At 42.2% G+C, this 15539-nt stretch overlaps 1 protein-coding gene across 17 annotated transcripts in view; it reads right to left on the reverse strand.

Annotated features, from left to right (window-relative positions):
• Positions 1–15539, reverse strand: part of KIF13A (kinesin family member 13A) — a 228262-nt gene that overhangs the window by 33220 nt on the left and 179503 nt on the right. For all 17 annotated transcript variants that reach the window (XM_001170727.5, XM_054685623.1, XM_054685622.1 and 14 more), the window contains 7 exons: positions 12850–12990; positions 11747–11896; positions 7334–7495; positions 6649–6822; positions 4070–4221; positions 1959–2091; positions 1636–1782 (listed from right to left, as the gene is read on the reverse strand). In XM_001170727.5, coding sequence (XP_001170727.1) covers positions 1636–1782; positions 1959–2091; positions 4070–4221; positions 6649–6822; positions 7334–7495; positions 11747–11896; positions 12850–12990 — 1059 coding nt within the window. The remainder of the gene's footprint in view (positions 1–1635; positions 1783–1958; positions 2092–4069; positions 4222–6648; positions 6823–7333; positions 7496–11746; positions 11897–12849; positions 12991–15539) is intronic.

Raw genomic sequence — 15539 nt, forward strand, 5'->3', positions numbered from 1 at the left:
TGCACACACACAAGGAAAAGTCTGGTGGAGAAGCCTACCAAACCACAGCAGCCCTGTCCTCGCACCTACACTCATACTCTGAATGAAGTGTGGACAGATGTTCCGAGCTAGAGGGAAATTTGGGCTTGAAGAAGGAAGGCAGCGTCTGACAAAGCTATTACTGCCTTGAAGTTCAATAGTCTGTGCACTGACTTTCAGCTTTCAGAAGAGACTTTGCCTGAAAGCCAGGAAGCCAAAAGGAAACTAAGATAGAAGAGAAAACATCCTCAAGATTGGCTGGGCTTACACTCAGACTCCACAGAGAAATGTTTTCTCCTCGGCACGATAGGGAGAGTGCTCCCGATCACATATGACGGTGAGGGAGGCAGATTTAACAGTGATTCTTCCCAGTTCCTAATTCATATCTGGTAGTAAACTGGGGACTCAATGAAGCACACACATTTTTTTTTAGGCTACTGGGGGACAAGATCCTAATTTTATTTTTTTTGAGACAGCCTTCCTCTGTCACCCAGGCTGGAGTGCAGTGGTATGATCTTGGCTCACTTGCAGCCTCTGCCTCCTGGGTTCAAATGACTGCCATGCCTCAGCCTCCTGAATAGCTGAGATGACAGTCATGCACCACAACACCTGGCTAATTTTCTGTATTTTTAGTAGAGATGGCGTTTTGCCATGTTGGTCAGGCTGGTCTCGAACTCCTGGGCTCAAGTGATCCTCCCACCTCAGCCTCCCAAAGTGCTGGGATTACAGGCATGAGCAACCGCGCCTGGCCAAGTTCCTAATTTTAGAGATTCTTTTCATGGAGTAATGAATAGTTCTGACTGATAATACGATCAATTCTTAGATCAATTCTTAGAGGTTTTCATCTTTTTATTTTTAAAATGAGAATGTTTAGAAAATGAAGATTTAATGAGCAAAAATGATCATAAGGACAAATTTTAACAAAAAAAGAAGTAAAGCTTTCAAAGAACTGGTTTATTTTGACAGTGTATGAAAATAATTTTACACTATAAATAAAAGTGGCCAGGCACGGTGGCTCACGCCTGTAATCCCTACACTTTGGGAGGCTGAGGCAGGAGGATCACTTGAGTCCAGGAATTTGAGACCAGTGTGGGCAACAGAATGACATGCCCTTCTCTACAAAAAATAAAAGAATCAGCTGGGCGTGGTGATGTGTGCTTGTAGTCCCAGCTACTTCAGAAGCTAAGGTGGGAGGACTGTTTGAGCCCAGGAGGTCAAGGCTGCAGTGAGCCATGATCACACCACTGTACTCCAACCTGGCAACAAAGCAAAACCCTATCTTTAAAAAAAAAAAACACAAAAAAAACCCCAAAAAGTGGATCAGGTCAGGCAGTAATGCCAAAGATACAACATATTTTGGGCCAGATATAAAATAAAATCTGCCTAAAGTAAATGATTACTATAGCATTAGGATGCGTGTGTTTATAAATAAAATTATTATTAACTGACACTAAGCAAACAGATTTTAAAGCTAGAAAAAAGGCAATGGATGGAAATGTGAACTGGGGGAAGATCTACGGTTAAGGCAAAGAGTTCTGTTATATTCGCAAAGAGGTCCCCCTGGGACCTGCGTTAACCAAGCTTTGTTAAATACTATTTTAAGTCTGCTTGTCTTACCTGGTAACTGTCCAGCCCTCTCTGGAGTTTGGTGGACCTGGCAGTTACACAGCCGATGGATACTGACAGGATGGCTTCAACCATAAGTGGCAGTGTCCCTGAATGCTGCACAGGTTTCACCGTGACTTGTACTCTACGGGAATGACCCTGAAGAGGGTGGGGAGGAGTATGGGTGCCAGGAATGATAATGAAAAGGAACGGGATAAAGAAGGGGAAAAGGATTAGAGAACAAAGATACAAATAGTTAGAAAATCCCCAGAAACAATGTGTAAGAGTGGAACAGAGAGAAAACATTTAAAAAAACCCCAAAACAAACTCAGTACCTGTCTAAGTTGAAAGATGCCTCCTGTGTTGACATCTTTTGCCTGATGAAGTTCCACTGCAGCATACTCCCCTAACTCATTCAATTCTAATATGGAGATCCACATTTCTATTCTTCGCGTTACTTCATTCCACCTGCAGAAACACATTCCAACAAGCAAGAGCGTCATCGTCCAGGGATACTGTTAGTAATAGTAATAAGCCACCATTCACTGAGCACTTACTATGTGCTAGGCACTGTGCCATGTATCTTGTATAAGTTACTTCCTTATTTAACTCTCAAAACCAACCTGTCATATTGTTTCTTTTTATTTATTTTACTGAGGTAGACTGAAATGTCCACATCTTGAGTATAGAGCTCGATGAGTTTTGAGAAATGCACATATGAGTGTAACCTGCCCTATCACCTCAGAAAGTTTGCTCATACGCATTCCCATTCAATCCCCACATTCCCGTAGCAACTGTGTAACTCTCAGAGATTAGTTTTGCCTGTTCTAGAACTCCAAATAAATGGAATCACACATTATGTATTCTTGTGTCTGGCTTCTTTCATTCAGCATAATGTTTCTGAGATTCATCCATATGGATATAAACAGTTTTTTTCTTTTTTAATGCAGAGTAATACCTTATTTATGAATAATACCAATTTATCCCCATTCATTCACTGAAGGATATTTGGGTTATTTGCAATTTGGGGATACCATGAATAACACTGCCATGAACATCGTATAGGCTGGGTGTGGTGGCTTGAGCTTGTAATTCCAGCACTTTGGAAGGCCAAGGCAGGTGGATCACCTGAGGTCAGGAGTTCGAGACCAGCCTGGCCAACATGGTGAAACCCTGTCTCTACCAAAAATACAAAAAAAAAAAAAAAATTATCCAGGCATGGTAGCACACGCCTGTAAGCCCAGCTACTCAGGAGGCTGAGGCAGGAGAATCACTTGAACCCGGGAGGTGGAGGTTGCAGTGAGCTAAGATCGCACCACTGCACACTCCAGCCTGGGAGACAGAGCAAGACTCCATCTCAAAAAAAAAAAAAAAGAACATGTGTACAATTCTATTTGTGGACTTGCATTTTCATTTATCCTGGGTAAATACCTATGAGTGGGATTCTTGGGTCATAAAAGAGGCAAATGATCAACTTGATAAGAAACTGCCAGTCCTCCGCCAGATTGCAGCTTGTGTATTCATTTTCATAGTGGTCTTTTGATGAGCACATGCTTTTAATTTTGATTAAGTCCAACTTAAACAATTTTTTCTTCCATGGTTAGCACTTTCTGTGGCCTGAGAATATGTGACTATCTCAAAATCCTGTGTTCTTCTGTAGGCATTATAGTTTAAGTTTTTGTATTTAAGGTTATGTATGATTCATCTCAAATTAATTTTTGTATATGGTGTGAAGTAAAGAACAAGGGTGATTTTTCTCCACACAGAGATGTAGTTGTTTCAGTCTCATTTGTTGATAGGACATATCATTCCCCATTGAATTTCTTTGGTGGTTGGTAATTTCTTTCATCATTCTCATTTTACAAAGGAGGAAATAGGCTCAGAGAAGTTAAATAACTTGTCCAAAATAACGGCAGCAGTCCCAGAATTCAAAGCCTGTATTCTTTTTTTTCTTTCTTTCCTTTTTTTTTTTTTTTTTTTTTTTTGGAGACGGAGTCTCACTCTGTTGCCCAGGCTGGAGTGCAGTGGTGCAGTGGCACAATCTTGGCTCACTGAAACCTCCAGCTCCCGGGTTTTATTTATTTATAAATAATTTATTGTTTTATAAATAAAAAAAAAAATAAATAAATCCTGCCTCAGCCTCCTGAGTAGCTGGGATTACAGGCGCGTGCCACCACACCTGGGTAATTTTTGTATTTAGTAGAGATGTGGTTTCACCACGTTAGTCAGGCTGGTCTCGAACTCCTGACCTCATGATCCGTCTGCCTTGGCCTCCCAAAGTGCTGGATTACAGGCATGAGCCACCGCACCTGGCCATTCTTTTTTTTTTTTTTTTTTAAATGATTTTATTTTTTTATAAGCAGCCTCCTAGGCCAGAGTAGGTTCAGAGACTCTGCTCAAGTCCTAGTCTTGACCTTGTACCTAAAGCTCACAGCCAAGTACAAACCTGTCATGCAGTGTTCTTGTCTTAGCATGAAGAGAATCGACCTCCCAGATGGAGCTGCCATTTCCAGCACACCGGTGGCCCCATACTTCAATGGCCAGTGCTCCATCTGAAATGAACTCCAGAAATTCTTCTGTTACATTCACCACATAGTCCTGGGATAAGTGGGGGAAAGCACAAGAATTATGCTTAAAGGAGTCTGTGAAATTTCCTTTTGACCTTTCAACTGTTATATTTATTTTAGAGTATATTAGCCTGATCATGACCTTAAATCCGTCTCTTCTGTTTTATAGAAAACCATAAAGAACCACAGAATGTTAGATCTGGAAAGAAAATTGGGAGGTAATTTAACTCAACCCGTTTCTTTCTTTTTTTTTTCTTGAGACAGAGTCTTGCTCTGTCGCCCAGGCTGGAGTGCAGTGGTGCGATCTCCGCTCACTACAAGCTCCACCTCTCAGGTTCACGCCATTCTCCTGCCTCAGCCTCCCGCGTAGCTGGGACTACAGGCGCCCGCCACCACGCCCGGCTATTTTTTTGTATTTTTAGTAGAGACGGGGTTTCACCGTGTTAGCTACGATGGTCTAGATCTCCTGACCTCGTGATCCACCTGCCTCAGCCTCGCACAGTGCTGGGATTACAGGTGTGAGCCACCATGCCCGGCCTCAACCCGTTTCTTATATCAATAAAGAAAATGAAGAAAGCAAATTGTCCAAAGTCATACGGTTTGTTAGTTGCAAAGCTGAATCTACATCGTCTTACACTTGGTTCATTCTCAGTTCCACAGGACCACTTTGATTTTCAGCTGGCATAGACTAACTCAATGAACTGTTCCTTGCCATGGCTTAGGAGAATAATAACAGAATTAAATTTTATATGGTTATCTTCATGACTTTATGCTCTTGCTCTTAAGCTTTCCTACCCTATTTCCTCTTTCCAAAACACAAACAGACAGGGCAAGGTGACTCACGTCTGTAATGCCAGCACTTCGGGAGGCCAAGGCAGGAGGATAGCTGGACAAAGTGACCAGGAGATAGTGACCAGCTTGGGCAACAAAATGAGATCCTGTCTCTACAAAGTAAAAACTAGCCGGGTGTGGTGGTGCACACCTGTAGTCCCAGCTACTCAGGAGGCTGAGGCAGGAGGATTACTTGAACCCAGGAGTTCGAGGCTGCAGTGAGCCGTGATTGTGCCACTGCATTCCAGCCTGGGCAACAGAGTGAGACATCGTCTTTAAAAATAAAAACAAACCCAAACAGATGACTGTGAGGAAATGAATACTGAACTGACTGAGATGGGTGGCAAATCACCCAGAAAAACGAAGTAGGCAACGAGCCAAGCTAATTTTCTTTCCATTAGTCTCTAGGTGGAATCTCAGGTGAAGACATTGCTTGTGACTCTAATTTGCAGAAACAGTTGTACTATATTTATTTAACCATACAGTATCTGCTTTTTAGTCTATTTTATTTGAAGATAGACCCAGAATTTAAGAAGAAAAAGAAACTTCATGACAATCTATACATTTTAGAGATGAAAAAACTCCAAGATCACAAGAGATCCAAAAAACTCCAAGATCATAAGAACCCAGAAGCTCTGGGACTAGCATTTATTAAAACAGCTGTTAACCAGGACACAGTTAAAATTCAGATTTCATCTTTCTATACAAGCAGCTTTGTGGATTCAAAGAAAGATGGGGAATATTTAAAATAATATTCAGAGAACAACAATAAAAATGATTAATAAAGATTTTGAGGAACAGACTTGTTGAATACAGATAAATGTATGCTATTTGTTTTCAGAAAAAGAAAAACGTGACAGCCCTTACCTATGTGAAATTTTATAGGTGGTGATATGGATTCGTTTTCTAAGTGTAGAACCAGAAAGAATAAGCATGATTTGCAAAAGAAGGGATCTTGTGTATCTATGAAGGGATGTCTAAGGAAAAACAAAACTATAGAGAGGATGGAGCTGGTCTTTCAGAAATGACTTGTCAGCAGTCCTTGTGAAAGCCAGGAAGAGTATATGATGTCTCAAAGGAGATCCAACCACATTCACCACAAATTCACCTTTCCTTTTTTTATATTTTCTCATATGACTTAAGAGAAACTCTATATGAAACATATCACTCATATGATACAACAGAATGTAATGCTATATTCATAAGAATCAGATGTATAGCAACTTACATGTTAAGATGCGCAAATTCTGAAATATGTGTAATATGATCCCACTTTTGCATAGCATTTTTAAAGAACTTATGTGTGCATGATGTAAAAGGGTGTATGTACATATGTTATGACACACATATAAAAGATGCAGAGCATAGAAAGTAGTTTAACGAAATATGTAGCAACCTGTCACTGGTGGTTTATATCTTTGGGGAACAAGACTGTTGGTAGAGATCTTTCAGATTTTATTTTAAATATTTCTAAACTATTTGCATTTGTAATGAGGTACATTTTTGAGGTTAAAACATCTAATAAACATATTATACTTAAAACAAATGCTTGTGGGGACAACTGATTGTTGAACTGCACCAATTTCTGCTACTTCCTACACAGCTCATTTGGTAATGGCATTTGTACCTTACAGTGGGAGAAGGTCACTGTGTACTGGGCATCCTTGGACTGTGGTGAAGGCACCTCGGGGTCCACCACCGGGGCAGCCACCGTAGACTCACACTGGTCCCAGAATGTGTATTGACAGAAGACGAAATTTGAGAGGTTTAAGGGCAGCCCCGTTGCTTCTTTAATTTTTACCTGAAGAGATAAACAATACAAATAAAATTCCAATAAACACTAAACATTCTTTCATTTCAGCTACCTCAAATTTAACAGTAAGCGATGAAACAAATCGGTCATCCATTTGACATCTGAAAATATTATATCTGACACCGTGACACTAAGGGTTGTATCGATAATGAAATCTGTACCACAGTTCTGTAACTATAGTATATAAACTTGGCAACAAATACATACATTCCTGCAAAAGCTTCCTAATGACTGAGATGCAACCTTTAATAGAAAAAATAATTCACTAAGCAACATACACTTCTTGCATGTCAAATACATAAACACTTTTGAAATTTGATGCAACTGTCATAAGAAAGTGTGCTATATTTCTGAAAACAAAGTACTGTCCACCACTGTATCTGCTGTTACAAAATCCAACTTTTACTACCCTGGATGAAAAACTCTCATAAGATTTTTTGTAAAATGGTTTTGCATGAAAAAGGTCATTTATATGAGCCTCCCATCACTGTCCTCTCACCCGACATGTCAGCTTTTTGACTCGGTGAATGATTTCCCCGCTGCTGTCTACGACTTCAAGGCTCCCACTTTCACTGGAATTCTCCGAAGAGTCATCCTCCACCACACGCTCTGGAACAGCTCCTGTAACACGCATCACTTCCACGTGGAGACGCCCTGCAACCTGGGTCAAGGAACCAGAGCACCTTAGAGTGAACAGACATCCTGTGGGCAACCTCGACCCAAGACAGACGTGCCTTCTACAGTGAACCTGGAGAGGGGCTCTGCAGCTGCTACTTGGTCGTCTTCGGCAACGGGAGCCCTGCTACTACCAGAGCAGTCCATTCCACCACTTGCCCCTGTGATCATCCTGCCTTAGTGTGAGCCAAATTTGCCTCCCTGCAACTTGCCTTCTGGAGTCATCCTCAAATGTATCCTTCCAAAGGACAGCCCAGGAATAGCTTAAAGGTAGCTCTCACATTTTACTTGGAGTCATCTAGTATCCATGTTTTGTTTTGTTTTTCCAAGATGGAGTCTTGCTCTGTCATCCAGGCTGGAGTGCAGTGGCATGATCTCAGCTTGCTATAACCTCTGCCCCCTGAGTTCAAGCAATTCTCCTGCCTCAGTCTTCTGAGTAGTTGCGATTACAGGCGCGTGCTACCATGCCCAGCTAATTTTTTTTTTTTTTTGAGACAATGTCTAGCTCTGTTGCCCAGGCTGGAGTGCAGTGGCGTGATCTCGGCTCACTGCAACCTCCACCTCCTGGGTTCAAGCGGTTCTTCTGCCTCAGCTTCCCAAGTAGCTGGGATTACAGGTGCCTGCCACCATGCCTAGCTAATTTTTGTATTTTTAGTAGAGACGGGGTTTCACTGTGTTGGCCAGGCTGGTCTCGAACTCCTGACCTCATGATCCACCCGCCTCGGCCTCCCAAAGTGCTGGGATTACAATCATAAGCCACCGTGTCCGGCCAATTTTTGTATTTTTAGTAAAGACGGGCTTTCACCATCTTGGCCAGGCTGGTCTCGAACTCCTGACCTTGTGATCTGCCTGCCTCGGCCTCCCAAAGTGCTGGGATTATAGGTGTGAGCCAACATGCCTGGCTATCCATGTTTTTTAAAATATATTCACTCACATATTCATGTGAGTGAATATGAAATGCTTCATTCACTTATTCATTTGACCAAACAGCTAGCTCATGAAATACCAAAATAAAAACACAGGTTCTGCCATCAAGCAACTCACAGTAAAGGGAGGCAAGACAGAGAAGTAACTCACTAACAGGCCAGGCGTGGTGGCTCAAGCCTATAATCACAGCACTTTGGGAGGCCGAGGCGGGTGGATCACCTGAGGTTAGGAGTTCAAGAGCAGCCTGGCCAACACGATGAAACCCTGTGTCTACTAAAAATACAAAATAATTTTTAAAAAAATTAGCCAGGCATGGTGGGTCACACCTGTAGTCCCAGCTACTCGGGAGGCTGTGGCAGGACTGCTTGAACCCGCGAGGCGGAGGTTGCAGTGAGCCGAGATCGCACCACTGCACTCTAACCTGGGCAACAGAGTGAGACTCGGTCTCAAACAACAACAACAAAAACAACAACAACAGCAGCAACAAAACTCACTAATAACAGCATAGAATAGTTGCTATAATAGATATATGTGCGAGTTGTTATGGGATAAACTTATCCACTAACACATATTTACCAAGAACTAACTGTGCCAGGAACTGTGCTATGAGCATCCAATAGCAAACCAAATTGACAAGGTTCCCGGGCTCGCGTAGCTTTTATTCTCTTGAGAGTAGAGAATGGGTGTGTAACTCAGACTGGGGCTGGGAGCAGGATGAAGGAGGGCTCCATAAAGCAGTGCCATTAGATCTAATCCAGGAGGAACAGCATATTGAAAGCCACACAGATATGAGGAATGTTACTTTAAAACTTTTTCATTAAAAGGTTTTAAATTTTCTATCATGGTGGCTCTCTGGATAGGAGCCAGTTTAACCGTGTTTCTCTTAAAGCTGGCTGCACAGAATCAAATTAGAGGAAAAGGATTATTCTAAAATTTTCATTCTTGGAGTGCTTTGTCTTAATTATATTTCATAACATAGTTTCAGGTTGTAATGACTGTGGCTGTCATTACACATGTGTACAAGGTGACACATGTTCTGGTAGTACTGCTATCATCCTAAACAGGGAAGGTTATTTTTAAAGGTAGATCAGATCCAATTTCCACACAGCAATTGGTACTGGCACCAAGGACCTACAAGAAATTACTTGATGATATCTGAGAAGTAAGACAAATATGGAGGAAGTAGTAAGATGGGGGAAGAAAGGAAATAAAAGAAATCAGAAGATAGTTGTTCTTAAGCTTTTTTTTTTTTTTTTTTTTTGAGACGGAGTTTCGCTCTTGTTGCCCAGGCTGGAGTGCAATGGCGCGATCTCGGCTCACAGCAACCTCCACCTCCCGGGTTCAAGCCATTCTCCTGTCTCAGCCTCCGGAGTAGCTGGGATTACAGGCATGCGCCACCACGCCGGCTAATTTTGTATTTTTAGTAGAGATGGGGTTTCTCCATGTTGGTCAGGCTGGTCTCGAACACCAGACCTCAGGTGATCTGCCTGCCTCGGCCTCCCAAAGTGCTGGGATTACAAGTGTGAGCCACCACACCCGGCCAAGCTTTTTTTTTTTCTTTTTAATGCTTTTCGATAATCTAATTCATTTTAATATAATTTCAGGGGGATTCATGGAATACTCAAAGCATACCACAGACTCCAAATTAAGAAGTCCTGAACTAGGGACTCAGCCACTGAATCACTCTGCCATGTTAACTGTGCTTTTTCTTTTTGAGACAGGGTCTTGCTCTGTTGTCCAGGCTGGGGTGCATTGGTATGATCATGGCTCACTGCTGCTTAGACCTACCTGGGCTTTGGTGATCCTCCCACCTCAGCCTCCTGAGTAGCTGGTGGGACTATAGGTGCTCATCACCATGCCTGGTTAATTTTTTTGTTTTTTTTTTTGTTTTTTTGAGACAGAATCTTGCTCTGTCACCCAGGTTGGAATGTAGTGGTGTGATCTTGGCTCACTGCAACCTCCACCTCCCGGGTTCAAGCGATTCTCCTGCCTCAGCCTCCCGAGTAGCTGGGACTACAGGTGCCCGCCACTAAGCCTGGCTAATTTTTCTGTATTTTTAGTAGAGACGGGGTTTCACCATATTGGCCAGGCTGGTCTTGAACTCCTGACCTTGTGATCCACCTGCCTCTGCCTCCCAAAGTGCAGGGATTACAGGCGTGAGCCACTGCACTCTGCCCATGCCTGGTCAATTTTTAAATTTCTTTTTTAGACATGGGGTCTCATAGTGTTGACCAGGCTGGTTTCAGACTCCTAACTGTGCCCATTTTTCCCATGGGAAAAAGCTCTGTTAGGCACTGGTCCTCTGGAGCAGAATGTCCATGGGGTGTTTCCATAGTGGAGGGTGGGCTGTGCACTTACACCCCACAACTGGGAACCCGGGTCTATATCGCAGCTTCACTTTGGGCAGAATGGCATCTTATTCTTCACCTGCTCTAAGAATCACAAGAAATAACCTGGTAGTTCAACGTACATATTCTGAAATATCTTATGCCTACCTAGGCCACTATATCTAAATAGCTGAAATACCAGAGTTTAAAAGGAGGGTAACAATGAGTCATTGAAGCCTGTTTTGTTTTGAGTACTTTGGACTGCAAAATAATCCTCCTGAGTTGTATCTTACAAAGACCATTTAGGGGCCAGGAAGGAACTAGAGTATATCGCAAAGGTATGAGATTACCTTTAAAAAGAGAGAGCGATATGGGGCACAGAGCTGAATATGGTTTCCAAAATATTTCCCATTTGATTAAAACAAAGAAAAAACTTGTGACCTCCAAATATTAAATGTTATAATAATCTTTTAAGACCATGACTTGGGCCAGGCACCGTGGCTCACGCCCGTAATCCCAGCACTTTGGGAAGCCGAGGCGGGCGGATCACAAGGTCCGGAGATCAAGACCATCCTGGCTAACACGGTGAAACCCCGTCTCCACTAAAAATACAAAAAATCAGCCCGATATGGTGGTGGGCGCCTGTAGTCCCAGCTACTCGGGAGGCTGAGGCAAAAGAATGGCGTGAACCCGGAAGGCGGAGCTTGCAGTGAGCCGAGATCGCGCCACTGCACTCCAGCCTGGGCGACAGAGCGAGACTCCGTCTCAAACAAAGAAACAAACAAACAAACAAACAAAACCATGACTTAATCCTCAAAGCTTCTAATATCGATTATTAGTAGAGAAAAAAGAATGCAGACCTTGACTATTTGCCTTAGTTTCTTGATCCACCTCAAGAACATAGCTTAAATAGAATGAAAAACAAAATAAAACAAAACAAAAACTTGAACCACCATCGTTCTCCAAGGCTGGCCTGTGCTTACCTCCCCCTGCTGGCTGATGATAGGGACTGCATACTGAAGTTTCACATCACAGAAGAGGCATTCCAAGAATACATTCGCCACCCCGATGAGGTTGTGATTTTCTTGGGCTTCATAGAAAGGGTCACCTCGTTTTCCGTAGAGTCTCTTTGCCTGAGCAGTAGGAGGGGCCAGTGAGTGGACGAATAAGAAACACAACATCAATTTAAATAATATTATTTAAAACTAGCATTTGAAAAAAAATTTAAAGAATCTATCCATTTAAACAGCAAGTAAAATTATAATGTCACATAAATAAAAACTAAATTAGCTGGGCGTGGTGGCGCACGCCTGTGGTCCCACCTACTCAGGAGGCTGGGGCACGAGAATCGCTTGAACCCAGGAGACAGAGGTTTCAGTGAGCTGAGATTACACCACTCCAGCCTGAGTGACAGAGCGAGACTCTGTCTCCATTAAAAAAAAAAAAAAAAAAAAAAAGAATTAGCCCATGGGAGGGGCCTGTTTGCTGGGGAGCTAAGTAATGCCTGTGCAGAAGATTCCTCTTCAGTTCCTGCCTTGTCTTCCTTATCTACCTCACTTGCAGCTTTTTCATTTCATCCCCTTTGTTTTGCCTCATCTCCTTTGCCAAGTCTTCTTTTCCACTGCTAATGTCCAAAAAATGGATTATGCAAGCTTAAATTACTCTTAGTAATCTACCTGGCCACGATCACAGCTAGGGGTGCGTGAACACACATTAATGAATGCGAAATCCACACTGGCTCCAGCCAAGCTGATTTTTCACAGCACCGATAAAATGGCATAAATTTACTTCATTCTATTTCTTTTCACTTGAAATGTAGTAAACATGAAGCCAAATAAGAATCTACTATATGTTTTCTTCATTTAGTTCCCAACTGTGTGGGGATCATGTGTTGTATTACTGATCCAACTTAGCGCTTCTTTCAAAATCACTTGTACTTTATTTTCCTAATATAATATCTAACGTATCATGAGCACATCTCCGTGTGTGTGTGTGTGTGTGTGTGTGTGTGTGTGTGTGTTGCTAAATCGCTTATATTCTCTGTTTTTAACGTAACAAAATCTCCATTACATTTTGTCTCTTTTACCTCAGGAACTTTTTCCTTCCATTCTTGGTAAAGGTCTCTCATGTCAATTAATTTATTCTCCAGCTTCTCAATGGTCCACACTTGGGTGCTCTTTCCTTTCCTCCTCACTTGGATAGCTGGTTCACTCACTATTGCACCTCTCTGCATAAGGAAGAAAAACAAAACAAACCCTGTTATAACTCCTTTTTCGATTGCTAAAGCAATATATATACAACAGCAACACAGTAAGTTTGCAAAACACATAAATGCATACAAAAGAAGATAAAATTCTACCACCTACGAGGATAGTCTGGTTTATTTTCTACCTTCTATGTACACTCATGCACACTTTTTAATTTTTATCACGATCAAGACCAAACAAAAGTATAACTTCATACCCCAATCCTCTCTCCAGTTTTGATATTGTGATCATTTTTCTTGTATTGTTAAATATTCTTCATAAGCATGATTTTTTTTTTTTTTTTTTTTTTTGAGATAGGGTCTTGCTCTATCATCCAAGCTGCAGTGAAGTGGTATGATCTTAGTGCACTGCAGCCTTGACCTCCTGGGCTCCAGGAATCCTCCCACCTCAGCCTCCCAAGTAGCTGGGACTATAGGCACATGACACCATGACTGACTATTTTTTATTTTATTTTTTGTATTTTTTTGTATAGATGGGGTTTTGTTACGTTGCCCGGGCTGGTCTCGAACTCCTGTACTCAAGCGATCTGCCCACCTTGGCCTGCCAAAGTGCTAGGATTACAGGCGTGAGCCACCAGGCCCAGCCATAACCATGATTTTTTAATGGCAACACAGCAGTGTCCTTAGCATTTGGATGTACTATACATTTGAGTAATTATTCTATTGTTTGACATCATGTCTGTTTCAAGGTTTTGCTATTATAAAGTCCACTATAAGCATCCTTGTGTATAAATCTCTATGGACACTTCTATGACTATGGGCTTAGAATAAATTTCCCAAAGGGGAACTACTAGGTCAAAAGACTAAAACCCAGTAAGACTGATAAGATACTCCCTGACTCATTTTCTAGCTTGCTTGCTGGAAGAAAAAATGAATGGATGAAAAACAATTTTCTTACTTTTTTTAAATTTAGTTTTTCTTTTTTTCTGAGTCATAGAAAAACAATTTTCTGGCTGGGCACGGTGGCTCATGCCTGTAATCCCAGCACTTTGGGAGGCCAAGGTGGGTGGATCACCTGAGGTCAGGAGTTCGAGACCAGCCTCACCAACATGGTGAAACCCTGCCTCTACTAAAAATACAAAATTAGCTTGGTGTGGTGGCGCATGCCTGTAATCCCAGCCACTTGGGAGGCTGAGGCAAGAGAATCACTTGAACCCGGGAGGCGGAGGTTGTAGTGAGCCGAGATCATGTCATTGCACTCCAGCCTGGGCAAAGAGCGAAACTCTGTCTCAAAAAACAACAACTGTTGCAGGAAGTCAGGGACCCCGAACGGAGGGACCGGCTGGAACCGTAGCAGAGGAAGATGAATTGTGAAGATTTCATGGACGTTTATCAGTTCCCAAATAATACTTTTATACTTTCTTATGCCTGTCTTTACTTTTATCTCTTAATCCTATTATCTTCGTAAGCTGAAGATGTACGTCATCTCAGGACCACTGTGATAATTGTGTTAACTATACAAATTGATGGTAAAATGTGTGTTTGAACAATATGAAATCAGTGCACCTTGAAAAAGAACAGAATAACAGCGATTTTTAGGGAACAAGGGAAGACAACCATAAGGTCTGACTGCCTGCAGGGTTGGACAAAAAGAGCCATATTTTTCTTCTTGCAGAGAGCCTATAAACAGACATGCAAGTAGGAGATACATTGCTAAATTCTTGTCCTAGCAAGAAATATTAATATTAATACCCTGGGAAAGGAATGCATTCCTGGGGGGAGGTCTATAAACGGCCGCTCTGGGAATGTCTTACCTGGTTGAGATAAGCACTGAGATACGCCCTGGTCTCCTGCAGTACCCTCAAGCTTACTAGGGTGGGGAAAAACTCCACCCTGGTAAGTTTGTGGTCAGACCGGTTCTCTGCTCTCGAACCCTGTTTTCTGTTATTTAAGATGTTTATCAAGACAATATGTGCACCACTGAACATAGACCGTTATCAGTGGTTCTCCTTTTGCCTCTGTCCTGTTCCCTCAGAAGCATGTGATCTTTGCTAGACTGGTATTAGTAGTTCTGCTTTTTGCCCTTTGAAGCACGTGATCTTTGTACCTACTCCCTGTTCTTACACCTCCTCCCCTTTTGAAACCCTCAATAAAAACTTGCTGGTTTTGAGGCTGAGGTGGACATCATGGTCCTACCGATATGTGATGTCACCCCCGGCGGCCCAGCTGTAAAATTCCTCTCTTTGTACTCTTTCTCTTTATTTCTCAGCTGGCTGACACTTATGGAAAATAGAAAGAACCTACATTGAAATATTGTGGGCGGGTTCCCCCGATAAACAACAACAGCAACAAAAATGAAAAACAATTTTCTTCAAAGTTTCTCCCTACAGGAAAAATTCTTCAAGGTGAAATGACAGGAAACTCCCAAACGCTTGCAAAGAGAGTCGTGTATTTGAAGTCAGGTATCATGAAAAGTCTTCCTTTCTTATAGAATTCACTCTTAAAAAGGTACCATAGCAGGCTGGGCACAGTGGCTCACGCCTGTAATCCTAGCACTCTGGGAGACTGAG

This window comes from Pan troglodytes, chromosome 5, assembly GCF_028858775.2.
Source record: "Pan troglodytes isolate AG18354 chromosome 5, NHGRI_mPanTro3-v2.0_pri, whole genome shotgun sequence".
Taxonomy (NCBI): domain Eukaryota; kingdom Metazoa; phylum Chordata; class Mammalia; order Primates; family Hominidae; genus Pan; species Pan troglodytes.